The sequence below is a fragment of the Sorex araneus genome, chromosome 3 (assembly GCF_027595985.1).
Source record: "Sorex araneus isolate mSorAra2 chromosome 3, mSorAra2.pri, whole genome shotgun sequence".
NCBI classification, from domain to species: Eukaryota; Metazoa; Chordata; class Mammalia; order Eulipotyphla; family Soricidae; genus Sorex; species Sorex araneus.
This window is the reverse complement of record NC_073304.1, coordinates 238,349,558-238,377,040: the sequence shown is the minus strand read 5'-3', so window position 1 is coordinate 238,377,040 and position 27,483 is coordinate 238,349,558. Positions and strand designations below refer to the sequence as shown.

At 64.1% G+C, this 27,483-nt stretch overlaps 2 protein-coding genes across 2 annotated transcripts; one reads left to right on the top strand and one right to left on the bottom strand.

The window, feature by feature from the left end:
• Positions 1-6,975: 6,975 nt before the first annotated feature.
• On the top strand, positions 6,976-16,357 carry EIF4A3 (eukaryotic translation initiation factor 4A3). Its single transcript, XM_004621084.2, has 12 exons — positions 6,976-7,204; positions 7,441-7,513; positions 7,696-7,762; positions 9,609-9,671; positions 10,464-10,596; positions 10,761-10,841; positions 13,713-13,854; positions 13,976-14,114; positions 14,202-14,317; positions 15,791-15,898; positions 15,977-16,104; positions 16,172-16,357. The coding sequence occupies exons 1-12, from the start codon at positions 7,036-7,038 to the stop codon at positions 16,186-16,188; spliced, it is 1,236 nt and encodes a 411-aa protein (XP_004621141.1). The 5' UTR covers positions 6,976-7,035; the 3' UTR covers positions 16,189-16,357.
• A 1,044-nt stretch (positions 16,358-17,401) lies between these two features.
• On the bottom strand, positions 17,402-27,301 carry GAA (alpha glucosidase). Its single transcript, XM_055130138.1, has 20 exons — positions 27,188-27,301; positions 25,710-26,233; positions 24,783-24,928; positions 23,966-24,131; positions 23,796-23,892; positions 23,492-23,611; positions 23,288-23,406; positions 23,086-23,217; positions 22,386-22,493; positions 22,056-22,169; positions 21,893-21,977; positions 21,535-21,652; positions 21,017-21,150; positions 20,215-20,366; positions 19,978-20,126; positions 18,844-18,985; positions 18,546-18,695; positions 18,150-18,314; positions 17,911-18,063; positions 17,402-17,798 (listed from the first exon to the last, which is right to left on the bottom strand). Exons 2-20 carry the CDS (start codon positions 26,220-26,222, stop codon positions 17,739-17,741), a joined length of 2,823 nt encoding a protein of 940 aa, XP_054986113.1. The 5' UTR covers positions 26,223-26,233; positions 27,188-27,301; the 3' UTR covers positions 17,402-17,738.
• Between the last annotated feature and the right edge of the window lie 182 nt (positions 27,302-27,483).

Genomic DNA, 27,483 nt, shown 5'->3' with positions numbered 1-27,483 from the left:
AACATTCCAGAATGTGCTCTGGTGCGTGCTGAATCGACTGAGACTCGGGCAGCCCCAACTCTGGGCTTGTGGGGCTTCCAGACCACCCTGCCGGCCAGGACACAGTCATACACAGACACTCTCACACACACACTCTAACACACTCACACTCATACACAGACACACACACACACATACACAGACACACACACTCATACACAGACACTCACACTCACACACACACACTCATACACAGACACTCACACACTCATACACAGGCACACACACTTTCCTGCAAGTCTCCCAGTGCCGCTCCGTCAGAGCGTCTGAGCACACGGCTCCCCAGAACCCCCGTGGCTGGGGACACGGAAGGCCACGCCTTCGCCTTCCCGGGCTGCGGGAGACGGGGTTCTCCAGTGGAAGTGGGGGTGCCCAGGAGAAGTCGGGCCGTCCTCACTCCGCTGACACGTCTCGCGACTGCCCCCTCGTGGCATGGCAAGGGCGGGGAGCCTGCCCCCACACGGGCTTTTCCTGCAAAGTGTCTCCCGTCCCGCGCAGCCTCTGGGGGCTGAGGGAGGGTCTCTCAATGGCACGGAGGGGCCGGCAGGAGGCGGGGCGGGACCCTCAGCATTGCAAGGCCCCAAGACCCAGGAGCCTGCAGGCGCCCCGCGAGGCAGAAGCTCCCTCAGCTTCTTCCAAGCCTGCAGCGATTCCCCAGAGCGCCTGATCCCAGACCCCCCGGCCCAGACCTGCAGCCGTCTCTGGCTCTCCTGTCCCCTCCACACCAGCGAGGAAGGGGAGCGGTGACTACCTGCCACTCTCACACACGGTCTCACACACGCATTCACACACTCACACACACAGTCATACACAGACACTCTCACACACACACTCTAACACACACTCACACTCATACACAGACACACATACACAGACACACACACACTCATACACAGGCACACACACTTTCCTGCATGCACACTCCTACACTCATACAGACACTGTCACACACGCACTCACACACTCAGTTTCACAAACACTCATACAGACACTGTCACACATGCACTCACACACTCACACATACATACAGACACTGTCTTACACATGCACTCACACACTCATACACAGACACTCTCACGTACTCACAAACTCATACAGTCTCACACATGCACACACAAACATACACAGACTGTCACACACACTCACACATTCATACAGTCTCACATATTCACACTCATACACAGACACGCACGAACTCACACACACATACACAGACACTGTCTCACACACACTCATACACAGTCTCACACGTGCACTCACTCATACAGACACTGCCTCACACATGTACTCGCTCTCACATATTCATACACACACTGTCTCACACTGTACATTCATACACACTGTCTCAGACACGCACTCACACACATACACACTCATATACAGTCACACACACACTTACAGTCTCACAAACAAATACACTCAGACACTGTCACACACGCACTCACACACACTCATACACAGACACTCTCACATACAAACTCATACACTGTCTCACACACACAAACATATACACAGACTGTCACACACACATTCATAGTCTCACACATTCACAAACACACTCATACACAGACACTGTCACACACACATGCACTCACACACAGACACTAGCTCACACACGCACTCACTCACACACAGACACTAGCTCACACACACTCATACACAGTCTCATACACGCACCCATATACACACACTGTCTCACACACGCACTCGCTCTCACATACTCATACACACAGTCTCACACTGTATACACTCATTCACACTGTCTCATACATGCACTCACACATATACACTCATATACAGTATCACACATGCACTCACACACACTACTCATACAGTCTCACACATGTACTCACTCTCACACACTCATACGGTCTCACACACGCACTCACACACACTCACACACTGTCTCACACAACTTGCTCTCATACTCATACATAGACACTGTCACACACACACAGATGCACTCACATTCTCACAGTCTCACGCACTCATTCACACACATTCACATTCACACTCACACACATGAACCCACACTCAGTCTCACACATGCATTCACACTTTCACACACACTCACACTTCCATGCACTCACACAGTCTCATACACATGCACTCAGTCATACACATGCATTCACACTCACACACTCACAGTCTCACACATGCACTCACACTCATATACAGACAGTCTCACATGCACTCACACACACAGATAGCCTCGCACGCAGTCATATGGGGTCATCTACACTCTCACACACGGCCACACACATATTCACAAACATATTCACACACTTGTTGGATATCAACTGATTACACACACACCCACACGCATGCGTCACTCAGTCACACATTCACAGTCACACACAACCATACACAATCACATACATGCAAAGTCATACTCAGTCATATACAGGCATACACACAATGACAAGCATCCACATAGTCACACACATGCATACACTGTCACACACAGTCATACACTCACACACAAGAATAGTCACACACATGCAGTCACATACTGTCAAAATGCAGTCAGACACAAGTGCACCTCACATGTATACACCCAGTCACATACATACTCAGTCACACACACATGTACAGTCATACACTCAGAGTCACACAGTCACAAACTCACAGTCACACACACTCAGAGTCACATAGTCATACACACAGTTACCCGCACACCACTCAGCACACGCAGAACCCCGGGGCAGGGAGAAAGACGTTTGAGAAAACTTGGGGGCGTCAGTGGCCGCAAGCATGGGGGTGGGGGTGGTAGGCACCTTCCACACACTGCTCTGGTGACCCCGAGCACCGCTTCCAGAGCCCCCGTTCACCCGCATGCCTGGCATCCTGCTCGCCTGTGCCTGGAACCTCCCTCCGTCCCTTGGGGAAATTCAGAGAAAAGACCACCTGACTGCGGGGCTCCGCAGGGGACAGGCGCTCGCTCCATCCACCATGGCCAGGGAGGGTCCAGGAGCACCGAGCCAGGAGTCAGCCTTGAGAACAGCCGTTGTGACCCAAACGAACAAACCAAAAAGACCAAACCCAAACGGAACCAAAACAGGACACGAATGAATGTGCTGGTCAAGCATGTTAGGTGGGACGTAGGGGCCACGGAACACGCCAGAAAGGGGAGGCCGCATTCTCTCGCGCTCAGCGGCCAGGCCCCGCCCACCCAGCCCCTCTGCCCCGAGGGAGGGCAGCCCCCTCCCAGCCGTCCTGCCGTGCCCCTCCCGGGCGCTGTGCCAGGCATGGCGGGGTACCTGTGTGCAGGGTTTCCCTGGCTGGGGCAGCAAAACGCTGCTCCGTCAGGCTCAGACAGCTCCTGAGAGGCCTCGGCAGCTCCACGGGAGACCAACGCTGGCTTGGAGGGCTACCCCAGGGCCTTTGCATGGCCCCTCCCCCTTCAGGCGGGACTCTCCCTGGTCCTCCCCGGACAGGCCCCAGGGCCGCCTGCCTGGCCTGTCCCTTACCTCTGGGGCCCCTTCAGGACCCGCTGCTGTGGACAGAACACATTCCAGGTGCTTTTCGGTTTGCCGGCCTCCCCACCCAAGCCTGATGGCCGGGTGACGGCTAGAGCGAGTTCCTGTCCGTCCTGTTCCGACTGGCTCCCCTCCCTGCAGGCTGACTCACCGGGTGGGCTGTCGCCTCCCACACGGCACACGCACACTGCACACGCCAGCCAGGCAGGCGCTGCTCTGCGGGCAGCCCGGCCCGAGCTCCTGAGTCCATGGGCTCTAGGGCGATGGCCAGAGGTGGGCACGGTCCGGGCACCCCAGCTGCCTCTGGCGGCGATGCCAGCCTCCTGGCTGAGCCTGGCACACCTGCAGGTCGGGACGGCGGGGTTAGCTCTCCTCCCACCACTCCAGAGACCGCTGAGGCAGGGACCCCCGGGCTGACCCGGCTCTGGTCCCCTGGCCGGAGGCCACAGCACTTCCAGGCACTGGTGCTGGGGTGCGTCCTGGGCGGAAACGGGCGTAGGGGCTGGTGTCCTGAGGCGGCGTGGCCATCCGTGCCGGATTGGGGGTCTGTGTAAAGACACAAAAGAGGAGAGGGCCAGCGGGGCTCTGTCTCTCCCGCCGCCCGCATTCGGTAGTCTCACGCCGCTTCCCCACCCCGGGGAGGTTGATGGCGATGAAGAGGCAGGCGAAGGAAGGAAGGAGGCCAAACTGGTTGCTCGATCAGTTTATTTCGTTCTCTCTCTCTGCTTCTCTCCTGGTTCTCGATCTCTCTCTGGATCTTCCTCTATCCCCCTTTCTGCCCCGCTCGCTCTCACTTCTTTCACCTTGAGCTCTGCTTGTGTGTGTGCCACTGTGCTCTCTGCGTCTGTCTCTCTTTGTCTCTCTGTGTCTGTATCTCTGTGTCTGTCTCTCTGTGTCTGTATCTCTGTCTGTGTCTTGTGTCTTCTTCCTCTGTCTTATTCTTCTGCCCCTTCTGTCTCTGTCCCCCTTGTCTTCTCTCTCTCCCAGTGCCTCACAGTCTTAGTTTATATAGCAAATCACATAGGGTGGTGACACAAAGGTGGGTTGAACATTAACAAATCAACAAAGAAGGGTAAAACCATTTCTCGAGGAGATTAATAAAATCTCATCTAAGGAAATCTCATCTAAGGAGATCCGCTCAAGGGTGGGGGTCCAAACAAGGGTGTGTCAGGGTGTGGGCTAGTAATCTGCTTAAATAGTTGTAGTAAATCTACTTCTAATATTTCTAACACTGTCATTCTGTATGAGCACAGTAAGAGATATATCAGACTTAAAGTTCGGTTTTTCCTGAGGACATTCACTATACATTCCAGACCCAGTCCTCAGGCCACGTTAGTCTTCCTAACCCCAGCAGGGTCCGAGTCTCGTCGTTACCTTTGGATCATGACAGCATTGTCCATGACCATGCTCTCAACTTATAGTTGACTATTGTGGCGCTTTGGCCTGGCCCATTTCGATGCAAGGGTAGCTCACAGCTTGCCCTGGGTCCATTCCGTCCCTCGTCGGGACCCTGCTTTTGGGGTGCTAGGAACTAAGGGCAACTAAGTTGAGAAAGCAGATGCCCAGGAGTGAATATTATTGGAGTCAATCAGCTCCCAAGTTACAAGACATATTATTAACTGTCTTCCTGTGTCCATACAGAAAGGACATTGCTTAAGGTAAACTATGCAAAATACACTTACAATACAAATTCAGAGTCCTTAGAAGAATCTGATCTTACAATATAACAGAATCTGATTAGGAAAAGTGATTAACTGGTTGGGAAGGAGGGTGCAGAGAAGAGTTTACAGATAAACAAAAGAATGGGAGTGTCTCCAGAGCACTTAAACCTAAACTCCTTGTGGCAAGGGAGGAGGGACAAACCAATGTTATCCTACAGGGGTCTCTCGGGACACATTGTTTATGAAACCCAAAGGAGGGCTGGGGGCTCTGCTTGCCTCGATGCTGTGACACGGGTACGAGGGGCAGGGCGGGGGAGGCGGGAACGCACGCAGGCCTCTGAGGAACGGAAGTCAGGCCAGCTGCAGAGGGTGCCAGGGGCAGCGGCCGGTGTGGCACTGACCTGCCAGATGGCTCCAGGGAGTCCAGCAATGGGCAGAAAGGGGCAAGGCTGGGGCTGGAGCGATAGCACAGCGGGGAGGGCGTTTGCCTTGCACGCAGCCGACCCAGGTTCGATTCCCAGCATCCCATATGGTCCCCTGAGCACCGCCAGGGGTAATTCCTGAGTGCAGAGCCAGGAGTGACCCCTGAGCATCGCTGGGTGTGACCCAAAAAGAAAAAAAAAAGGGGCAAGGCTGGAGGGTCCCTGACACCCCACATGCCCCCTCAGTACGGAATGACGCCAGCACCCCCCGAAAAACCCCTCCCTCATGGCTTTTCGCCTCCAGCTGAGCTGCTCCATCGGGTCTTGGCACTGCCGTGCCACTGTTCATCGGGTTGCTCGAGCGGGCGCCAGTCACGTCTCCACTGTGGTACTTGTTACTGTCTTTGGCATATCGAACACGCCACGGGGAGCTTGCCAGGCTCTGCCACGCAGGTGGGATGCGCTCGGTAGCTTGCTGGGCTCTCCAAGAGGGGCAGAGGAATCGAACCCCGGTCCGCTGTGCTATCGCTCCAGCCCAGCCATCGGATCTGTTTGTTTCTTTGGTTTTGCGGCCACACCCCGCGGTGCTCAGGCTCTCTGCGCTCAGGGGTCACTCCCGGCGGTGCTCAAGGGACCATGAGCGCTGGGCATCGAACCCGGGTTGGCAACCTGCCAGGCCAGCGCCCTCCCCGCTGTGCTAGGGCCCCGCTCCTGTTTGATTTTACTCGTCTGTTTGCGTCGCACCCTGCAGTGCTCAGGAGGCTGCTGGGTTGCTCCCGGCAGCGCCGCGGGGACCCCGCGTGGGGGCAGCAGGGGACTCTGGCCAGCTCTGGCCTTGTCCTGGGGCCACACCAGAGGGGCTCGGGGACGGAGCACGGGGACGAGGAAACAGGCAAGTGGAGTGTGAGGCCCAGGGGCGTCACCAAGGTGGCGGCCCGCCGCGCTCTGGGGGCACGGCCGCCCCCCGCCCCCGCCTCAGGTCGGCGCCCGAGACCCGCGCCCGCGCCGGGGGGGCCTGGCGCTGCTCTGCGGCCGGGACAGGGCCTGCTCGCTGTGGGCACCCCAGAGCGAGCCCTGGGGTCAGGCGGCCGGCGGAGGGGCGCGGTCCGGGGGCTCGCCGCAGGCCGCACGGCCAGCGCGACCGCCCCCCGCGCCCCCCAGGTCGCGGCCCAGAGGGCGCACGAGCACGGGGCCGAGAGGCCGCCCAGGCAAGGCTCGCGGGGCTTCCGGCCGGACGCGCCTTTTATAGACGATGGGGCCCCGCGCCCCCTCCAGGTCCCGCGAGGCTTCTCTCCGCGCGAAGTGGCGTGGCCACGCCCCCTTCCCGAGCCGCTCCGCGCGGGGAGCGGGGCGTCACTTCCGGGCGCCGGCGGCGGCGCGGGGCTCGGCTTCCGGCCTCCGCTCGGGCGCGCGCGCTCGCGACTGACTCGCAGCATGGCGGCCACGGCCACGATGGCGACGTCGGGCTCGGCGCGGAAGCGGCTGCTCAAGGAGGAGGACATGACCAAAGTGGAGTTCGAGACGAGCGAGGAGGTGGACGTGACCCCCACGTTCGACACCATGGGCCTGCGCGAGGACCTGCTGCGCGGCATCTACGCCTACGGTGCGCGGCGGGGCCCGGGCCCGGAGGACGGTCTCGGGCCGCCCCCCAGCGGGGCCGGCGCCCGCCGCGGCCCGACTCTTTGCTTTGACCCCCCCCCACCCCCCGCGGAGTCCAGGGTCCGGGCCCGGCCCGGAGCTGCGGATGGGGCGGGTGGGGGGCCGGGGTTGCGCTCTCGCGGCAGCTCTGTGACGTCCCGGCCCCGTGACGTCAGCGCGGCTTCCCCGCCTCCTTCGCAGGCTTCGAGAAGCCCTCTGCCATCCAGCAGCGCGCCATCAAGCAGATCATCAAGGGCAGAGACGTCATCGCGCAGTGAGTGGCTCCCCGGGGAGAGGGCCCGCGCCGGGGGCCCTTTCCTGCCGGGGTCCTGTCCTCGGCCGCAGACCCCGAGCAGCAGCCGCAGTTGTCACTGACTCCGGGCCAGCCCGCACCCGGGGTCCCGCGATGCGCTCCGGTGGCCCTTCGCCCTAAACCCGCTTCTGTGTCCTTTGCAGGTCTCAGTCCGGCACTGGCAAGACGGCCACCTTCAGTGTCTCGGTGCTCCAGTGCCTGGACATTCAGGTACGTGGCCCTCTCTGTGTCGCCGCTGTTGGGACAGGACGCCTGGTTTCTCCCCCCCGGCTCAGGGGACAGCGCTGTGTTAGTGTTCAAGCTTGTGGTATGGCCTAGGAAGTGACTCCGCCCCCACGGAACGTCCCCTCTGGTCTTCACGTTCCCCCGCACCCAACTCTGTGCTTGTCAGTTTGTGATCGAGGCCGCGGGTTGCGGTGGTTGGGTCCAGCTCTGTTCCTGGGCGCGGGGCATTCTGGGGTCTCAGCCCGCCTCCCCACCTACTCCACCGCACCTTGCCCGGGTTCACCCCGCTCAGGGGGCCGCGTGGTCTCACCTTTCCCTAGCTGCAGTGTTGTGCGGATGTGCAGGTGCATCACCGCTTCTTGACGGGTCTCTGTCCCCGTGGCGCCGGGTCATGCAGGTGTCCTGTGTCCTTTCCAGCTGACGTTCTCTTAGGAGCCTAGGCTCCGAGAAGGGCAGTTTCTGGGTTGCAAAAAGTTTGTTGTCTTTTAATCCCTCTGATACACGGACTAAGCCCTTTTTCAGTTAATATTTTAAGCTAAAGGCTTTTTGGGCCAGAACACTAATATAGCTGGGAGAGCTGTGTGCTTTTCATGTCGCTGGCCCGGGTTCGATCCCCAGCATCCCATATGATCCCCTGATTTCCACCAGAATCGATACCTGAGTACAGAGCCAGGAGTAGCCTCTGAGCACTGTCGGGTGTGACCCTAAAACCATGAGAGATACAGACTTTTCTCCTCTGGTCTCTGGGCCGCGTCCAGTGTTCCCAGGCCTTCCTCTCCTGGCTCCATCCTCAGGGCTCACTCCTGGTGGGCTCCGGGGGGCATTTTGTGGTGCCAGGGATCGAACTGGACAGCTGTGTGCAAGACAGATGCCTCGCCTGCTGTACTGTTTCTCTAGCTCTCTTTTGTACCTTTTTTTTTGGGGGGGGGTCACACCCAGCGATGCTCAGGGGTTACTCCTGGCTCTGCACTCAGGAATTGCTCCTGGCAGTGCTTGGGGGACCATATGGGATGCCGGGGATCGAACCCGGGTTGGCCGCGTGCAAGGCAAACGCCCTCCCCGTTGTGCTATCGCTCCGGCCCCTACCTTTCTTTTTTTAAACGCTGGTTCTAGCTCACCGTGGGGTCATTCAGGGCCTTGTCGGAGGCTTCCTGGGCTGTTGTTGGTGGCGCCTTCTGTGGCACCGCTTTGTCCCCTGAGCTGTGAGCTTTCCTGCCGTTTTCCCGTCCCTGCTGGATCTTTCTGGGCGGGGAGCTGCACTCAGCAGTATTTAGGGAGTGTTCTTGGCTCTGCGCTTGGGGGAGTTTTTTGTTACTGGAGATGTGAACCAGATTCTGGTGCAGAGTAAGCACCTTAAATTCTGTACGTCACTGACCCTGGAAGAGACTCGTAACCACACACCGATACTGAGCTCGTTAATACCCTGTCAGAAAATCTTTTTGTTTAAACTGGTGGAAATTTTTTCTTTGTTTGCTTGTTTTGGGCCATACCCAGTGGTGCTCTGGGCTTACTCCTCGCTCTGTGCTCAAGGACCACTCCTGACCAAGCTCGGGGGACCCTTTGTGGTGGTGGGGATCGAACCAGGTCAGGTGTGCACAAGGCAAGTGCCTTAATCCTTGTACTCTGTCTGGCCTTCTGGGAAACTTTAGCTAGTAGAGACCCTGCCACATGCCGTGGCTAGATTCAGGGTTCAGGGCGTAGTTTGTGCTCTTGCACTTCTGGGGATCCGATCAGCTGTGTTGCGGGGACGAGGTCACGTCTTGAGCTGCGTGAGGCTGTGTCCTTTCTCTGGGAGAGCCGCCGATCCTGTTTCCTGCCATCTTTCCTCCAGGTCCGTGAGACGCAGGCGCTGATCTTGGCCCCGACGAGAGAGCTGGCCGTGCAGATCCAGAAGGTGAGGCCCCGAGCTGCGGCCGCGGAGTGCAGGGCACCCTGTCTGCCCGTGCTCGGGGCCCAGGACTTTCCTCTGATCACTCTGGGTTGTGTTGTTCTCTGGAGTGTCGCCTGCATGTCTCACGGTTAGGACAGTCTTGTGACTGTCACGTTTCCAACAGAAGTCCTCTTAGCCGTCGCATTTGTGGCTATTTTATCGTGTTTTAGAAACGCTTTGTACAGACATGCATGTACCTGCATCTGCCATGCAGACGTGTGGGTTTATTTCCTGGTTGGGAGCGGGGCACCTGGCAGTGCTCAGGGTTGCTCCTGGCTCTGTGCTCGGGACTCTACGCTGCGGGGAGGGCCCTGCCCCCCACTCCCTCAGCCCGTCGAGCTGCCCGCCGGCCTGGGAAGAGCCTCACTGGGGCGGCGCCTCCGTGGGTGGATAGGGTCACAGAACTATAGGCAGCCCGTCTTGCTTTTAGAGGGAAAGCCACAAGACTGTTGGTACTAAAGAGCAGGAGGGTGTAACTGTAGCACCACCCTGACAGGGCAGCGTGCATGCTCTTTGGGGTTGTTTGTGTTTTGGTCACACCAGGTGATGCTTAGGGGTTATTCCTGGTTCTGCACTCAGGGATTATCCCTGGCGGTGCTTGAGGGACCCTTATGGGATGGTGAGGATCGAGCCCGGGTCAGCCGCGTGCAAAGCAGACGCCCTCCCCGCTGTCCTATTGCTCTGGCCTGGCCTGCGTGCTCCTGACCGGGCAGGGCGCTGGGCCAGGCCAGCCGCTCACGCTGGGTCTGGCCGCAGGGCTTGCTCGCTCTGGGCGACTACATGAATGTCCAGTGCCATGCCTGCATCGGGGGCACCAACGTGGGAGAGGACATCCGGAAGCTGGACTACGGGCAGCACGTGGTGGCCGGCACACCGGGACGGGTCTTTGGTAGGTGCTGGGGCCCAAACCTGGGTGCAAGTGCTTCTGGGTCGTGCTCAGACAGTGCCGGACAGGTGCTGGGGGAGGTTTGGGGGGCGGGGGCTCGAGGTGACCCCGGACTGGCCCTCTCTGCATGTCCCGAGGACTAACTCCCCACGAACCTGGTTTGCTAGATATGATTCGGCGCAGAAGCCTGAGGACACGCGCCATCAAGATGCTGGTCTTGGATGAAGCGGATGAAATGTTGAATAAAGGTAGAGTAACCGGTTTCCTGCCAACTGTCCCGAGCGTGTCGCAGGTCTGAGCGAGTGCCCGGGTAAGCGCCGTGTGCTGCCTCCTGAGCACCCTGGGTGATCCTGAACGCAGAGCCGGGAGTCAGAGCTCCACCCTGCTGGGGCTGGCCCCGGAATAAAACCACAGGTGCGGAGCTACCCAGTGTCCTGAGTGTCAGGTGGGGCTGGGGTGGACGAGCAGCCAGCCCAGGCGTCACGGGTGAGTCTGTTTCCTGTTGTTTGTGCTCGCGGCCAATAAAGCTGGTCACAGCAGGCGAGAGCAGGTCGGCTGGACCCGACGGCGACATTTCCAAGCGGGGCTCAGTGTCGCCAAGGCCAGGCCACAGTGTTAAAGGAGAGCGCGTGCGTTTGGCCGCAGGCTCCCGGGGGCCCACCCTGTGGGCCGAGTCCAGGGTCCGGCTGCTCCCCACATGGCCACTGCACGCTTTAGCCTTCTTAGACACGCGTGGACAAATCAGTTTCCGAGATTTCTAAGAATTTGATGTACAAATCAGCCAGAGGGCACGAGCTGCTGCCTGAACTCCTAGTCGCAGCCCTCCCGGCCTCTGCACGCATGGCTGTGGGACGTGAGTGCAGGCTCTGCATGTGGGGATGCGTGTGAGCATGGGGCTTCTCACGCAAGAGCACATGTGAGCTCGGGCTCTGCACACGGGGGTGAACGTGAGTGTGGGGCTCCTCACATGGGGATGCACGTGAGCGCGGGCTCCTCGCGTGGGGATGCACGTGAGCTCGGGCTCTGCATGGGGATACACGTGAGCGCGGGCTCCTCACATGGGGATACACGTGAGCGTGGGCTCCTCACGTGGGGATGCACGTGAGCGTGGGCTCCTCACGTGGGGATGCACGTGAGCCCGGGCTCCTCACGTGGGGATGCACGTGAGCCCGGGCTCCTCACGTGGGGATGCACGTGAGCCCGGGCTCCTCACGTGGGAATGCACGTGAGCGCGGGCTCCTCACATGGGGATACACGTGAGCGTGGGCTCCTCACGTGGGGATGCACGTGAGCCCGGGCTCCTCACGTGGGGATGCACGTGAGCCCGGGCTCCTCACGTGGGGATGCACGTGAGCGCGGGCTCTGCGTGGGGATGCACGTGCACTGGCAGCAGTGGCGGCCCCTGTAGTCTGGCCAGGTCTCAGCCTCGCCCTGGTTTCCCGAGTCCCCACCACGAGGGGAACAGGGCTGACACAGCCGCGGGTGGAGACTGTCCCTACGGGACTGGGCTGGCATCCCAGCCTGCTGCTCTCCGTTACCTGTGGGCTCCTCATGGGGCCAGGCTGGAGGTGGCCGCTTTGGCCTTTTGTCCAGATCCTGTTTCCCGCCCAGCAGCAGGTGCCCTGAGCAGCGCCTCTGACTGGGAGCCCCGGCCAGGTCAGCAGTGATGTCCCTCCTGATCACAGACCCAGCTGTTCTTTTTTTGGGGGGACATCACCTGGTGATGCTCAGGGGTTCCTCCTGGCTCTGCACTCGGGAACCATTCCTGGCGCTGCCCATATGGAATGCCAGGGCTTGAACCCAGGTGAGCCACGTGCAAGACAGACGCCCTCCCTGCTGTAATGCAGTCCCGTCCCCTGGCTGTTTTTAAGTTTTTCATAAAGTGTTCACACTAATTGTTTACATTCAGTATTTCAGCACCAATCCCACCGCCATTGCACCTTCCCACCACCGCCCCAGCCTGTCCCTTAGGCAGATGCTCAATTATCTTGTATTGCTTGTCATGAATAGTATGAGGTGTCCCATGGCTGTGAAAGTGGCCACGTGCTTCTGGAATTCTAAAATTTTTAAATATTTGGGGTCCAGAGGCGTCTCTGGTGTGCTGCTCTCTTCAAGATTCATTTGTGAGTCTCTGAATCGTGGCCATTGATGTGCTTAGTTGGCGCCCAGAGACAGTCCTTGGCGTGACTGCCAGGAAAGCAGAGGGCGGGGAGGTGGGGCAGGTCCCCATCCCGACTCCGTGAAGCCTGGAGTCTGCAGGTCACTGGTCCCGCACACTGGGCTTTCAGCGGGTGTGTTCTCACGCGTGAGGGGCTCGGGTCGGGCCTGTGAAGCTCGGCCGGGAGCGTGGTGGTGACTGGGTTCTGGGGGTTTGCGGGGGGCCGAGGTTCATGTGGGGCTGGCGGGCTGGCGGAGGGACACACCTGCCCCCTCCGAGGTGCCCGGTGAGAGCAGCCCGGCGCGGTGGGGAGACATCTCTGCGGTGCGCTGCTCGCCTCTGAGACTCATTTGTGAGTCTGATTGGTGGCTGTTAGGGCTTGAGTGCTCTGCTTCTGGTCTCTTCCGAGGTTTGTTTGCCGCTCTCTGAGGCCGCTTGTGTGCTGAGCCGGCAGTGGTCTGTGGGTGTGGCTCCCACAGGCCTAACTTTTGGCCGTTTAATTTCTCGGGAAACTTGGTCCCAAGTTGTTGGGGTCCATCCAAAGGCACAGCGGCAATTTTGGGGTGTCAGGAAGCCTGAAGGCACCATTAGGCCGCTGGTACACTGGCCCCGCAGGTACAGGTTGGCCCACGGGGGGTCCCGTCCCTCTTAACACCTGCTGTCACGTGCACGCGTGTGCCTCACCTTTGCCCTCTTGCTCAGGCTTTACCTGTTGGAGAGTGACCCGCTGGTTCTCACCCAGAAGGGAGCGGGCGCGTGGGCGTAGGACCTGGAAGGGCACTGTGCCCTCGGGAAGTTGACTGTGTCCTGTGGGCAGCTGAGGGCCAGCGACCTGTTGATGTGGGCGGGCGAGAGGCTCAGCTGGGACCTGGCAGGATGAGAAGTTGGGGGGCTGCAGGGTGGGGCGGGGTCTTGGTGCTGGGCTGGGGAAGGGTCTCCCGACACGGCGTCCCCCCTGCAGGCTTCAAAGAGCAGATCTACGACGTGTACCGCTACCTGCCCCCGGCCACGCAGGTGGTGCTCATCAGCGCCACGCTGCCCCACGAGATCCTGGAGATGACCAACAAGTTCATGACCGACCCCATCCGCATCCTGGTGAAGCGGTGAGCGCAGGGCCCTGTGCCCTCCGGGGCCTCGAGCAGGGGGAGGTGGCTGCCGAGGGCTCCGTGCAGCCGGGGCTGTCAGCGTGTGAGGGCCATAGCCTCGGACGGGGTCTGTCCCCAGTGACGAGCTGACCCTGGAGGGCATCAAGCAGTTCTTCGTGGCCGTGGAGCGGGAGGAGTGGAAGTTCGACACGCTGTGCGACCTGTACGACACGCTCACCATCACGCAGGCCGTCATCTTCTGCAACACCAAGCGGAAGGTGCGCCCGCCCGGGGAGGGCTGGCTCGCCCGCGGGGAGGCCGGGCGCCCGCTGCAGCTGCGGCCAACGGCGGCTCTCGGTCCGCAGGTGGACTGGCTGACAGAGAAGATGCGCGAGGCCAACTTCACCGTGTCGTCCATGCACGGAGACATGCCGCAGAAGGAGCGCGAGTCCATCATGAAGGAGTTCCGCTCGGGCGCCAGGTGGGGGCGCGGGGCCCCCCCCACGGCACTCCTGGCCCCCGGGGCTTCTCTGGTTGCATCTTCCGGGGCCTCATGCGTCAGCCAGGAGCCGGCCGGCGTCTCCCCGCGGGCTGACTGCGCCACCTGTGTGGGCCGGGGCGCAGCTTTCTGTGCTCTGGGTTGGGGGGCGGCGTAGAGTTGGGTTTTTCATTTCATTTTTTTTCTTTTTGGTGTCTGGGCTCCCCCAGCCATGCTCGGGTCACTCCTGGCAGTGCGTGGTGCCGGCTGAGGGGGCCGCGCCCTGGCCGCTGGCCCACTCCCCGGCCCCTGCTCCTGTTTGCTCACCTGAGGCATTTCTTGTCTGCACTGAAGGCACCTGGGAGGCGCCGGAGCAGCAGCACAGCGGGAGGGCGCCTGCTTTGCACGCAGCCAGCCTGGGTTCCGTGTCCCGCACCCACCTGGCCCCCGGGCCCCCAGGAGTCATTCCTGAGCACAGCCCGAGGGTGTGGCCCCCCCAATCTTCAGGAATCCAAGACATTTCCTGCTTTTTTTTTTTGGCCACATCTGGCGACACTCAGGGCCTTCTCCTAACTGAGCGCAGGTCACCCGTGGCGGGCTTGGCGCACTGCTCCGGGTCGGCTGCGTGCAGAGCAGGCGCCTGCCGTGCCAGCGCCCCGGCCCCCCACCATTCTTGCTCTGAGAATCTCCGCATCGCCCGTCTCCCTGAGCCTGCAGCGTGTGCTCGGCGTGGGGGGCTGGGGACGCCTTGTTGCCCCTGTGTGTGAAAGCGGGGCTGTCACTGCCCCGCCCCAGTTTGTATCTGCGGCCACGCCCAGGGCTGTTTCCAGGGTCACTCCTGGCGGTGCCGGGGATCAAGCCCAGGGCAGATCCTTCCCTGCTGGACTGTCTCTCGAGCCCCAAACTGCCCTGTTTTTTTTTCTTTAATTTAAAAACTTTCATTGATTGGCTTTTGGTGAGAGCGCCGAATCCTAACCACTAGACCACCAGGGAGCGCTGATTGGCTTTTGGGGTCACACCCAGGGATGCTCAGGGCTTACTCCTTGGAAACAGCAGAGACCTTGGGGCCTGAGGGGCTGGCGGTGCGTCAGACACTCGCCCGCATGGCGCCCCTGCTGATCCCGGAGCTGCAGAGCCCTCCCCCCGGCCCCAAAACCCTTGACAGACAGGCGGGAATTCAGGGTGGGATGTGAGTTTGTTTGGGTTGGGGGGGACCCCTTTCAGTGCTCAGGGCTCACTCCTGGCGGGGCTCAGGGAACCCGGTGGACTGCCCACGGGGCCAGTGTGCCCCTCTGAGTCTCTCAGCCTCGTCTCTACTGAGTCCCTCGACCTGTGTGTATCTCAGTTGTCACTGGCTGGCTGGCGGCACCTGCTGGTGTCGGGGGCCTAGAGCTGGGGTCCCTGTGTCGGCATGTGTGAGGGGTGCAGCCCCCCACGGCACGGCGGCCACAGGGTGACTCTGCGCCTCTCTCGCAGCCGCGTGCTCATCTCTACAGACGTGTGGGCCCGGGGCCTGGACGTCCCCCAGGTGTCCCTCATCATCAACTACGACCTGCCCAACAACCGTGAGCTGTACATCCACAGGTAGGCGCCCCGGCCACCAGCACCCCCCCCCCCGCCCCCATCGCTCCTGCGCAGGGCTGAGGCCTTCTGTCCCCCCAGAATCGGGAGGTCGGGCCGCTACGGCCGCAAGGGTGTAGCCATCAACTTCGTGAAGAACGACGACATCCGCATCCTCAGGGACATCGAGCAGTACTACTCCACCCAGATCGACGAGATGCCCATGAACGGTGAGGCGGGTGTTGGGTCCCCCTGCCGGCCCCCCACGGGCCCCCCTAACTCGCTGTCTCCTTGCAGTTGCCGATCTCATCTGAGGGCCGCTTGCCCTGTGGACCCAGAGGCTGGTTGCTGTCTGCGTCTGCCCTTTGGAAGGCCGCCAGGGTTCCGTGGTCTGGTTTTGGGGACCCCTGGACTTCCCTCTTGTTTCCTACGTGTAAATAATGTGTCGAGCTGCGTCTTTTTCATTAAACGTTGAAAACTTCCCATGAGCTTCCTGTACTGTTGTGGACGTTTCGCTGCCGGCAGGAAGGCTGAGCCCAGGACCGTCCTCCAGGGCCGGGCGCCTGGGGAGCTGGGCAGGAGGGCCACTCCCGTCATCGCTTCTCTCTGCCTCGTGCTGGGCTCCCATGGGAGGTGTTCGCAGACAAGGCTGGGGCGGGCCAGAGCCTGGCCACACCTGGCGACAGCCAGCAGGGAAGGAGCACGGCGGGCGGGGCCGGAGCGCGTGTCTGGGACTGAGGACCTGTATCTGGAGTGTGAGATGGGTCGCTGTCACGCTGGCCACGGAAACCAGGGCCCTTGGCGCATGCCACCAAGCCGAGGAGAACAGGGCAAGATGTGGACAGACACCCGGAGCCACGGGGAGTGTGACGGGGGTCAGTCTGGTGGTCGCACCCACAGGGGGCTCGCCATGGTTGGGCAGCAGCCAGGCCGACCCCTCACTGCCGCCCCACCCCATCCCTCGGTGTTTGCCCCAAGTAAGTGGAAAACGGCTGTTCAATGAAGTGTCACGTTTGAATGTGGGGCCAACCCAGCGGGATGGGTGGGAGGTGGGGGCCTCTCGGGTTTGGAGCCACGCCCCACAGTGCTCAGGGCTTACACCCTATTCCAGGCAGTGCTGGGGGAGCGGGGGGAGGGCGCTGGGGTGACGCTGGGAGGGCTGTGTGCAAACCTTCCTGCTGCGCCGTCTCTGACCCCTTGCTTCATTCTTAGCCCCAGTGCAAACAAGCCTCGTGTGTTGGCCAGGAAGGGATGGGGCCGGCGGCCTGGGGCGCTGGGGAGGCAGGCTGCGGGGTCTCTGGGGGCCACGGGAGGTTGGGCACGCGGGGCCACAGCACGCTGCCACCTTGCCGGCCAGGGCTGGGCAGCCCTGGCCATGTGTGCGGGCTCCAGGCTAGACCCAGCTCTCAGTCCTGGGAGGGGTATTTGGACACGAGGGCAGAGTGGCCAGCAGGCGGGACTGTGCTGAGGGCCCAGGGGCAGGGAAGTCTCGCGAGGCGCATCCTCCCCCAGATCCTGAGGTGCAGCCTGGATTGGGATGTTTGTTTATTCAAAATAGTTTCACTGGAGAAGAAAGTTCATGGCCCTGGGCCTTGCTGAGGTCGGGCCCCTGCCCAGGGCATCTGCTCTGGCCACTGGCTCCCTTGTCCTCAGTGTCCAAACCGCGTGGCCGGGGGGGGGGCAGGGACACCCCTGTCCCAGGGGCGGATGTGGGGCCAGGGGCGGGTGTGGAGCCAGGGGCGGGTGTGGGGGCCTGGCCGTGTGCCGGCCTTGCCCCTCCCAGCACCTTAACAGCAGGTGGGCCTGGGGGAGGGGCCCCCCGAGGTAGACAGAGTGAGGCCCCGCCGGGCTGCACAGCCAGGCCTCAGTCCCAGCTGATGAGAAACTTCGTCCCCACGGCCAGGGTCACTGGTACCTGCAGGGTCTGAAAGGCACCATTGGTGAGTGTCCAGCACGGCAGCCGTCTGCGGGGGGACGGCTCCAGTACCCCCAGGGAACGCGGCGCCATGCTGGCCCCGGGGTGGCGGGGGCCTTGCCTGGGTGTCCGGGTTGTAGATGAAGCTGGAGACGGGCACGCCGTCGGACAGCACCTGCCGTGGGGCCTCAGGCACGCCCAGGACCAGGACCTTGTCCAGCTGCAGACCGGCCCCCTCACTGCTCACCCGCACCGGCTCGTTCCCGACCGTGTTCTGGCCACACAGCGGGGCAAGGTGAGGCGATGCAGGCCCCGTGCCCGAGCCAGGCAGCTCACCGCCCGTGGTCCCTCAGGCCTCACCTTCCTGGCCCAGAAGCCCACCAGTGTGTAAGCCCCGGCCTCCAGCACCCCCAGGCTGTCCCCGTCGTCCCAGTACAGCTCTCCTTGGGCGTCCCCACTCGCGGTGAGGCCCACGACCAGGGCCATGGGCTGCTGCCGCGTCTCTGTCGTGGTGAGGCCGGGACCCTGCAGAGGGCAGTGGGCCTGTCACTGCTCGGCCCGCAGAATGGCTTCGGTCGGTGCCCACACAGCACCATGGCACCCGGTGGGGGCCTACCCGCCTCCGGCACCCCTCCCTGGCGGCCCTACCCGGGGCTCTGCCTGTGTGATGGCGGTACTGGGGCCCCGATATTTGCAGCTGCTCCAGAAGAGGATGATCCAGGCTCCCTGAGGTGGTGCCCCACCCCCGGTCCCTACCTGCAGGGGAATGATATGTCCCTCCCGAAGGTGGACATTGATGGTGTCCAGGGGTGCTGGCAGCGTCACCCATTGCCCCTGGCTGGCGATGGCAGACACACGGGCTGCTGTAGGCTGAGACGGGAGGCTGCCCATGGCGTCTAGAGGCACCTGGGTGGACACATCACGTGTGGAGGTATGTCAGACCCTCCCCCACCCTGTCCTGGCTGAGCTGCCCAGGGCTGGGCACCGCCTGCAGGGACGCATCACACGCAGGGGGCTCACTGCAGGGATGTGTCACCGCCTAGCAGGGACTCACCGAGTGCAGCTCGTACCACTTGCCGGCTGGGAAGTAACCAGTGACCTCCGTCCTCCCGGGGTCCAGCACAGGGGTGACAAGCAGAGCCTCCCCCCACATGAGCTGGCGGTCCACGGTCCAGGTGCGGGGATCCTGGGGAAACCTGCACCAGGAAAGCCTCTGGGGTCAGGGGGCTCCAGGGGCCCTGGGGAAGCAGCCCGGACTGGCCAGGTGAGGGCGCCATGCTGTCAGGGTGGGTGCGGCTGATGACGCTTCCCAGGAGCGGCCTGAGCGGCCCAGCAGAGCAGTGCCCGGTCATGGTCAAAGAGGGGGACCTCTGAACCAAACCGCGGGCTTGGCTCTGCAGCCACACGCTCCAGGAGCCTCTAGGCTTCCTGGGGCTCGAGACCCGAACTCTGCAGGAGCTGCTCCAGTGCGACTAGGGGTCATCCCAGGCCTACCCTGCCCAGCGGCAGGGGGACGATGTGGCCTGGGTGGGGCGAGTTACCCCTCATTCCAGGGAGAAGTGCTCGGTCACCTGCACAGTGCTGACGAGGGGCGTGGCCTGAGCCGCGGCCCCGCCTCACGCACTCACTCCAGGAAGAGGGGCGGGATCCCTGTGGGAGGGCGTGGCGTGGGCTGCGGCCCCACCCCCTCACTCACTCCAGGAAGAAGGGTGGGATTTCTTGCAGGGACAGCATGGCCCGGTCCCCTCCAGGAAGAGAGGCAGGTCACAGGGCGGGGAGGGGCGGGGCCCCGACCCCCGACCCCGCCCCCTCACTCACTCCAGAAAGAGGGGCGGGTCACTGCGGGGAGGGCGTGGCCTGGTCGTGGCCCCACCCCCACTCCAGGAAGAGGGGCGGGTCATTGCAGGGAGGGCAGGGCCTAGTCGGGGCCACGCCCCCTCACTCTCTCCAGGAAGAGGGGCGGGTCCCTGCGGGGGTGTGGCCTGGTCGGGGCCCCGCCCCCACTCCAGGAAGGGCGGGTCACTGCGGGGAGGGCGTGGTCTGGTCGGGCCCCGCCCCCTCACTCACTCCAGGAAGAGGGGCGGGTCCCTGCGGGGGTGTGGCCTGGTCGGGGCCCCGCCCCCACTCCAGGAAGGGCGGGTCACTGTGGGGAGGGCGTGGTCCGGGCGGGCCCCGCCCCCTCACTCACTCCAGGAAGAGGGGCCGGGCCACGGTGGCGCCGTCGACGTGCGCGCGGTGGAAGAGCGTGTAGAGGTGGGGCAGCAGCGCGTAGCGCAGGCTCAGGGCCTTCCGCATGGCCCGCTGCGCCTCGTCGCTGAACCGGTAGGGCTCCTGCGGCTGGCGGGGGACGCGGAGCGTGGGCTCGCGACCCAGCCCCTGCCCTGGCCCCGGGCTGCCCGCCGCGGGGGTCTCCCGGGCGCCCTACCGAGCTGGTGCGGCTGTTGTGGTTGCGCATGAAGGGGTAGAAGGCGCCCAGCTGCGTCCAGCGCACGCACAGCTCCTCGGTGGTGTCTCCTTGGAAGCCGCAGATGTCCGCCCCGACCAGGGGCACCCCCAGGAGGTTGAACAGCAGGACACCTGGGGGCAGAGTCAGCCGTGGCCTCGGGCCGCATGCCGCCCCCCGCACCCCCCCGGCTGGTCTGCTGCAGAGACCACTCCCACGCCAGGCGGTGACGGCCCCTTTCACCCCCACAGCTCAGTATCCTGGAGGGGCCCCCTCCTCCCAGAGGCCGCGTGCGGACCTGAGGTCTCCCCACCCAGGCCTTTGGGCGTTTCTCTTGCTCTAGGCACCGTCTTCAGGGCTCAGTGACCCTGAGCTGTGAAGCAGTCGCCCAGGGCCTTGTGGCAGGATGGAGACACCATCATGCCGCCCAGTTTTGGAACCCCAGGGAGACTTTCCCGACTCAACCCTGGGCTGGGTGCCCTGCTGGTGATGACACACATGTGGGCACAGGGCCAGGGCCTGTTCTCTAGGTGCCACCCCTGGGGGCCGGTGGCAGCCAGATGGCAGGGGCCAGCACTGCTCCTGGAGGAGGCTCCCGCGCTGGTGCTGTCCCAGAGCCAGTTGGTTCCAGCAGGTGCTTCTGGGCTGTGGCAGCTCTTTGCCGCCCCCAGCCCCCTCCCCCCAGGCAGCCTCAGCCTTGGGTCAGGGGTCACTCTGCAGAGAGCACAGCCCTGTGGTCCTGCGGGCGGGAGGAGGCTGCCAGGGACGAGGGCTGTGCACCCACCAGGGATGGAGTAAGCGAGCTGCTCCCACGTGCTCCACACGTCCCCTGTCCAGTGGCCGGCATAGTGGCCATGGCCGGCGAACGTTGAGCGCGAGATCACGAAGGGGCGCTTCCTCCGAACCTTCACCAGCGCACTGGGAGGGGTGGGACACGCGGCTGCGATCAATGACCAACTCCCTGGGCAGCAGAGCCCACCTTGGTCAGCAGCTGGGCAGAGCTGGGCCGAGTCATGGGCACAGGAGGGCCCGCCCTCTGCATGCAGTCAGGCACCCACAGGGCAGGCAGCGCACACACACGCATGTACACAGGTGCTTATACGTACATGCATGCACATACACATACTTGCACCATGCACACACCAGCACTCACTCATGCACTCAGGCAGGCGCTCATATATGCATCATGCATTTATGTACCACGCACGCTCACGCAGGCGCTCGTGCATGCATGCACCACACAGGCTCGCATGCAGGCGCTCACACATGCGCCACGCACGCAGACGGCCTGTGGCGGCTCACCTGTGGGATGCCATGGCTTCACTCAGGCCGTACAGGTTGTGCAGGTTGTAGTGCGAGGACAGGAACTGGTGGCTGGAGGCACAGATGGTGGCGGCCCGCAGGGTGCCGCCAGCAACCCCTGGAAAGGGAATCCCTGTTCCCACGGGGCCCCTCTGGGGGGACCGACCCCCAGGCACACCCTGAGGCACCCCCATTCCTCCCCCAGCATTGCCGCCTGGGCAGGGTCCCTTTCTCTGAGTTCCCAGGGGCTGAAACCGGGTGCCTCAGCCCACTCCCACCCCCCCTGGGCCGTGTGCAGTCCAGGAGGCCTTCCTGGGGGCTGTGCCAGGGAGCAGGCCAGGTGGGGCGCGAGGCTCACCAGGCACGTAGGGCGGGTTCTCCAGTTCATTGTTCGGGCAGCCGTTCACAGAGCCCGCCAGAAAGTTGGACGGCTCGTTCATGTCCTGCCAGAGAGGCGGGGAGTGGGCACCCCAGCAGGGGGCGGGGCGGGGCGGGAGAGGATCCCGGGGGGCGCCACTCACAATCCACATGCCGTCGAAGGGCACCTGGGCGTGGAACTCGGTCACCATGTCCTCCCACCAGCTGACAGCGGCCGGGTTGGTGAAGTCGGGGAAGACAGTGAGCCCCGGCCACACCTGCACGGAAGCCGGAGGTGGACACTCAGGCCGGGCTCGGCCTCCGCTGCCACCTGCTGCTCCCGGGACTTCCCCCAGCCAGGACCCCCTCCTCTGGGTTCTGGGCGGGGCCTGACGCAGCAGCAGGTGCAGCACCCCGGGGAGGGCAGAGACAGCCAGGGACCCCAGACCCGGTGCCCCTCCCCCTGTGGCACCTGGAGGGCCTCGCGCCTCTACCTTGCCAACGAGCGGCTGCTCCGTGTCGTTGGTGATGAAGACGCCCCTCCGGAGCCCCTCGTCGTAGGGCCGGTAGCTCCCCGGGTGCTCAGAACTAATGGCAGCGTCCTAGGGGAAGTGAGGCCAGCCTGGCACCCTCCGGTGGGCAGGGCCTGCAGCTGAGGGGCGGGGCGGGGCGTGACTTGTGGGGCAGGGCCTGCCGCTGCTGAAGGCGGGTGGGAGCCGGGCCTGCAGCCCCCGGGGTCCCACCGGCTCGGCTCTCCTCCCTGGTGCCGCCAGCTGGGCTCCTACAGTTCCATGTGAATTGTTCCCAGGCCCTTGCCCGGCAGATGCAGAGGCGACACACGGTGCTGAGGGTGGAACTTGGGGCCCCGCGGGCGGGTGCTGGACACGCGCCCCCAGCCCCAAGGTACGCTCATTTATAATGATGGGTCTTGTAAGGCGCCTCCCCAGTGGTGCTCGGGCCCCTCGCTCAGCAGTATGGGTCTAACAGGCTGGGGCTCAAACTGGAGTCCAGCTCGGGGCCCTGGGCGTTGGCCCGCGGCACCACCTCCCGGCCCCCCTTCTTTGCTATTTCCTTTTTGGTTTCTGGTCCATGGCGGGAATTACCCCTGGCTCTGTGCTCAGGGATCACTGCTGGGGAGACTCGGGGGGCAGACGGTGGGCCCGGCCCTCCCGGCCCCCGCGCCCGCGCCCGCACCACCAGCATCACGTAGCGGCGGCCGCTCGCGTGCAGCTCCTGCACCATGGCCGGCATGTCGCCGAAGCTCCGCGGGTCGAAGGTGAAGTCCCTGCCGCCGTCCGTGTAGTCCAGGTCGTTCCACTGGGTGTCCTGTGGCCACGCGAGGGCTCAGCCGCCGCCCGCCCGCCGCCCCGCCCCGCGCCGCCCCGCCCCCACTCACCAGGGGGAAGCGGGCGCTGGTCATGTTGGCCACCACCTGGAGGGTCACGTTGGCGGACGTGTAGCCCCAGCGGCAGAGGTGGAAGCCCAGGCCCCAGTAGGGCGGCATGAGCGGGAAGCCTGCGAGCCAAGCGCAGCCCGCCCGCGCCGTGAGCAGGGGCGGGCGGCAGGCGGGCCGGGGCGCGCCGCGGTGGGGGGCGCCTACCCACGATGTCCAGGTACTGCCGCACCACGCTCTTGGGTTCGGGGCCCAGGAAGACATACATGTCCAGGATCCCTCCCGTCGACCGCCAGCTGAGTGCCGGGCTCGGCTGCAGGACCACGTCTGGGGGAGCAGCCTGGGTCAGGAGCATCCCTGGCAGAGGCGAGGCGCGGGGCGGGGCCGGGCTGCCGGGGCGGGGCTTCGATAGAAGGGCGTGGTCCGGCTGGGGCGTGTCCAGTAGGGGCGGGGCCAGGGCGGGTTAGGGCTTTTCCGCGAATCTCGGGGCGCGGCAGGGCTAGGGGCTCACCCATGGCGTTGCTGTTGAGCAGGAAGACCCCGTGGGCGAGCCCGCCCGCCTCCAGCACCATGTAGAAGGGGTGCGAGCCGTACAGGTTCTCGTTGAGCTGGGCACGGGGGACACAGCGCCTGAGTCCTGTCCCGCCGGCTCCCCCCGCCCCCCAGGATGCCGGCCCTCACCGTGGGGGCCTTGTCCCGGTTCCACAGAGTGACCCTGGTCCAGTCAGTGCTGAGGATCAGGGGGCCCAGGTGCTCAGCCAGGCCCACGACGTACTGTGACGGCAGGGAGGTGGACAGCTGCAGGTACTGGTCAGCAAAGATGAGTGGGGCCACCGTGGTGTTGAGCCTGTGGGGAGAGCAAGGAAACCCTCCCGGGTCTGCGTGGCCACCAACACCCTTTGGCCCCTGACAGGGTGTGGGGCGCAGCCCCAGAGCTGGGGGCTCGCAGCCAGGGGTCCCGCAAGGCCTGCTGGGGCCAAACGCCCAGATGTTTGGGCAGGGAAGATGGATCGGACACTCGGGCACACCCGCCTGGGCACGGCTCTGGGGCACACCAGGACCCAACGCTTTTGTCGTCTTCTCTCTGATGAAGGCTCTCCAGCTCGCGCCACCGCAAAGCCCCCCCTTTCTAGAACTTTCTCACCACCCCCCACCAGGGGCTTGCTCTCGGTTGTCCTCTGGGCCCAGGGGAAAGTTCTGGAAGGTGAGCAAATTCCAGAGGATGCACCAGGCTCAGGCACAGCACCCGCGGGCCCGGCCTTGCTTTGTGAAGAATGTGCTGCTCTGTCCATCTCAGTCACCGCCTGACCACTGCTGTGCCAAGTGACTGGCCCTGCGGAGGCCAGCGGCTGCACCCCGAGTCTGCCGGGGACCCCGCACTCCAGGATCTGGGGTGGGGCGGGTGACACTATGATGTGGACCAGGCCAAGGACCTGAGTGGCCAGGCCTGCTGACACCTCATCCAGTATGTGCCACCGGGGGCTGGGGGGACACTCACAGCACCCGGTGGTTCCCCGACCGGCGGACGATCACCCCAAAGGGGTCTCGGGACAACTCCACCTCGTAGAGGGGGTTCTCTGCCTGTGTGTGGACTTGGGGGGTCCTCAAGGGCACCTCATAGCGCCTGTTCTTGGGGTCTCTGATCTAGAAGAGAAGACAGAGCTGTGAGACCCCCAGTGGGTCAGCGTCTGGCCCCACATACCTGCCCTCTCGTCGTCCTGCAGGGCACAGGCCGGTTCTGGGTGCAAGTGTGGATACGTCCCTGTGGTCGGGCCTGTGTGTGGCCGAGCAGAGTGACCACGGCCTGTGTGTCCCTGTGACGTGGCCGAGCGGTGTGGCCGTGGCCTGTGTGTCCCTGTGACATGGCCAAGTGGTGTGGCCGTGGCCTGTGTCTCCCTGTGACGTGGCCGAGCAGTGTGGCCGTGACCTGTGTGTCCCTGTGACGTGGCCAAGTGGTGTGGCCGTGGCCTGTGTGTCCCTGTGACGTGTCCCTGTGACGTGGCTGAGCGGTGTGACCATGGCCTGTGATGTGGCCAAGTGGTGTGGCCGTGGCCTGTGTGTCCCTGTGACGTGGCCAAGCGGTGTGGCCGTGGCCTGTGTGTCCCTATGACGTGGCCAAGCGGTGTGGCCCTGCGATGCGTAAACAGGCGCAGACTGTGCCTCACTATGGAGGATAGGAGCGATAGGATAGGAAGCACCTCTCACCTCAGCCAGAGGTGCTCGGGGAGCATGTGGCACCCTGGGCACGCGCCTGCCCCTGCTGAGTGCCACACCCGTGCCCGGGGTGCCGCTGGGCTCCTGGGACCCAGGCAGGGGCCCGTCCTCCCCCACGCCCTCGTCCAGCCCTGCGCTCTTTGCCGGGAGCCCGGGGACAGTGTGGCTCTCCTCGTGCCCGCCCCTCACCGCCCGGCCCGGCCGCGCCCACCGTGAGGCGCAGGCGGCTCTTGGTCTCGATGAGCACGTCCAGCTGCAAGGTCATGACGTCCTTGGGGAGGAAGGAGGCGCAGGGGCGCGTGAGCACGGCCGAGTAGCCGGTGGCCGTGGCCGTGAGGTTCTCCAGCTTGTAGCTGCAGTAGCCGGCCGGGAAGAAGCACCAGGGCTGGCCCAGGCGGGCGCCCCTGGGCGGGCCCGCGGGCTGGTAGCAGCAGCCCCGCTCCCTGCACTGCTGCTCCGAGACGCCCCTGTCGGGCGCGCAGTCGAAGCGGCTGCTGGGGGCCACCTCGCACTGCTGCGGGCTGGGCGGGGCCCTGGGGCTGGGGGGCCCCGGCTGCCGGGCGCTGGCCTGGTCCCCCAGGTCCCCGGAGAGGCTGCGGAGCTCTCGCGGGTTCTCGGTGAAGTCATCGAGGCGCGTGTGTGCCAGCAGGGCCGCGGTGGCCAGGAGCAGCAGGGCGCAGCCTCCCAGCAGCGGGCGAGGGCAGGGCGGCCACCTCGGGTCCATGGCACGGGGCTCTGAGAGAGAAGGGCGGGAGGGAGGGCAGGGTGGGCTGCGGGCCCCCAGGCGCCCAGCATACCGACGGGACGGCGGGAGGGCCAGGGGAGGCTGGCCAGAGGCCCGGCGGTCACAGGAGATGAGAGCCCTCCCGCCTTCTCCTTCCTTTGTCCTGCGGGCCGGCAGGACGGACAGAGCTGGGGTCCTCTCCCAGAGGGGCTGCAAGCCCGGGCAGTTCTGACCACGGAAGGGCCCTGGGAGGGGGTCCAAGGGTGCCTGCCTCAGCCCCGCGCCTGGGACGGTGCTGGCTCGGGGGTCCAGACACCCACGGCGAGGCTCGGACACAGCTGCAGGGAGGGCCGGGCCTCCCGCACGCCTGCTGCCACACCGGGCACTGCCGCGCCCTGGCCGCCCACGCGGGGCACCAGCTGGGTGGCCCGCAAGTCAGTTCTGACACGGCCCATTAGCATGTGTGTCCCACACCCACACACACCCAGGGCGCCCTCATTCCTGTTCCAACAGAGGGCCCCAGTTAGCACGCGCGCGCGCGCACATGCACACACGCGTACATGCACTCACACGCGCGCGCGCACACGCACTCACGGCCCCCCGACCAGTGCACTGTGACGGGGCCACCCCGCGGGCACGGGGGTTCGGGATTCGGCTAGAACGGGCCCACACCCGGGCGGGCGCACTGGGGAGGGGGAGCCGCCGGCCCCGGCACGTTCCTGCGGCTGCCCGAGCGCGTCATTAGGGCGCAGCCTGCGGGCCCTGGAGGTCACGAGGTCGCGGCCTGCCCGCGGGGCCCAGGCTCCCCGCCCCCGCGGCCGCAGGTGCCTCAGTTTCCCCGGCGGCGGTGCGGCGAGGGCCCGAGCCCTCGGCGACCCGCGGCCGGAGGCGTTCCGGGACCGGCCGGCCCGAGCTGGGCCCGAGCTGGACCCGCGGCGCCCGCCCCAGCCCGCCCGGCCGCTCACCTCCGCGCGCTCGCGTCCACGCATGTGCGCCCGCCGCTGACCACGGCCCGGCCCCGGCGCGGGGCGGGGCGGGCGCGCCACGTGACGGCCGCGCGCCCAGGCGGCGGCTGCAGGGAGGCCCCTCCCCCACCCCCGGTGGGCCCGGAGCCCCTTGTCCCCGGGCAGGGCAGCCGCAGCCCAGGGTCCGGGAAGGGTGCGGGAATGAGCGGAATGTGCGCGCCGGGAGCGGATGGGACCGCGGTCACGTCCGGCTGCGTCTCTGCACAGGTGGGTCAGGGGAGCCCCCGGGCCGGACC

Bases quoted from the DNA above. Each gene is read 5' to 3' on its own strand.
- EIF4A3 (XM_004621084.2), top strand. From the start codon at position 7,036: ATGGCGGCCACGGCCACGATGGCGACGTCGGGCTCGGCGCGGAAGCGG. The intron at 9,672-10,463 runs GTGAGGCCCCGA...GTCTGGCCGCAG, and splicing joins TGGCCGTGCAGATCCAGAAG to GGCTTGCTCGCTCTGGGCGA. The intron at 14,115-14,201 runs GTGCGCCCGCCC...CTCGGTCCGCAG, and splicing joins TCTGCAACACCAAGCGGAAG to GTGGACTGGCTGACAGAGAA.
- GAA (XM_055130138.1), bottom strand. From the start codon at position 26,222: ATGGACCCGAGGTGGCCGCCCTGCCCTCGCCCGCTGCTGGGAGGCTGC. The intron at 21,151-21,534 runs GTGAGCCGCCAC...CACCCCTCCCAG, and splicing joins GAAGCCATGGCATCCCACAG to TGCGCTGGTGAAGGTTCGGA. The intron at 18,696-18,843 runs GTGAGTCCCTGC...GTGTCCACCCAG, and splicing joins AGTGGTACGAGCTGCACTCG to GTGCCTCTAGACGCCATGGG.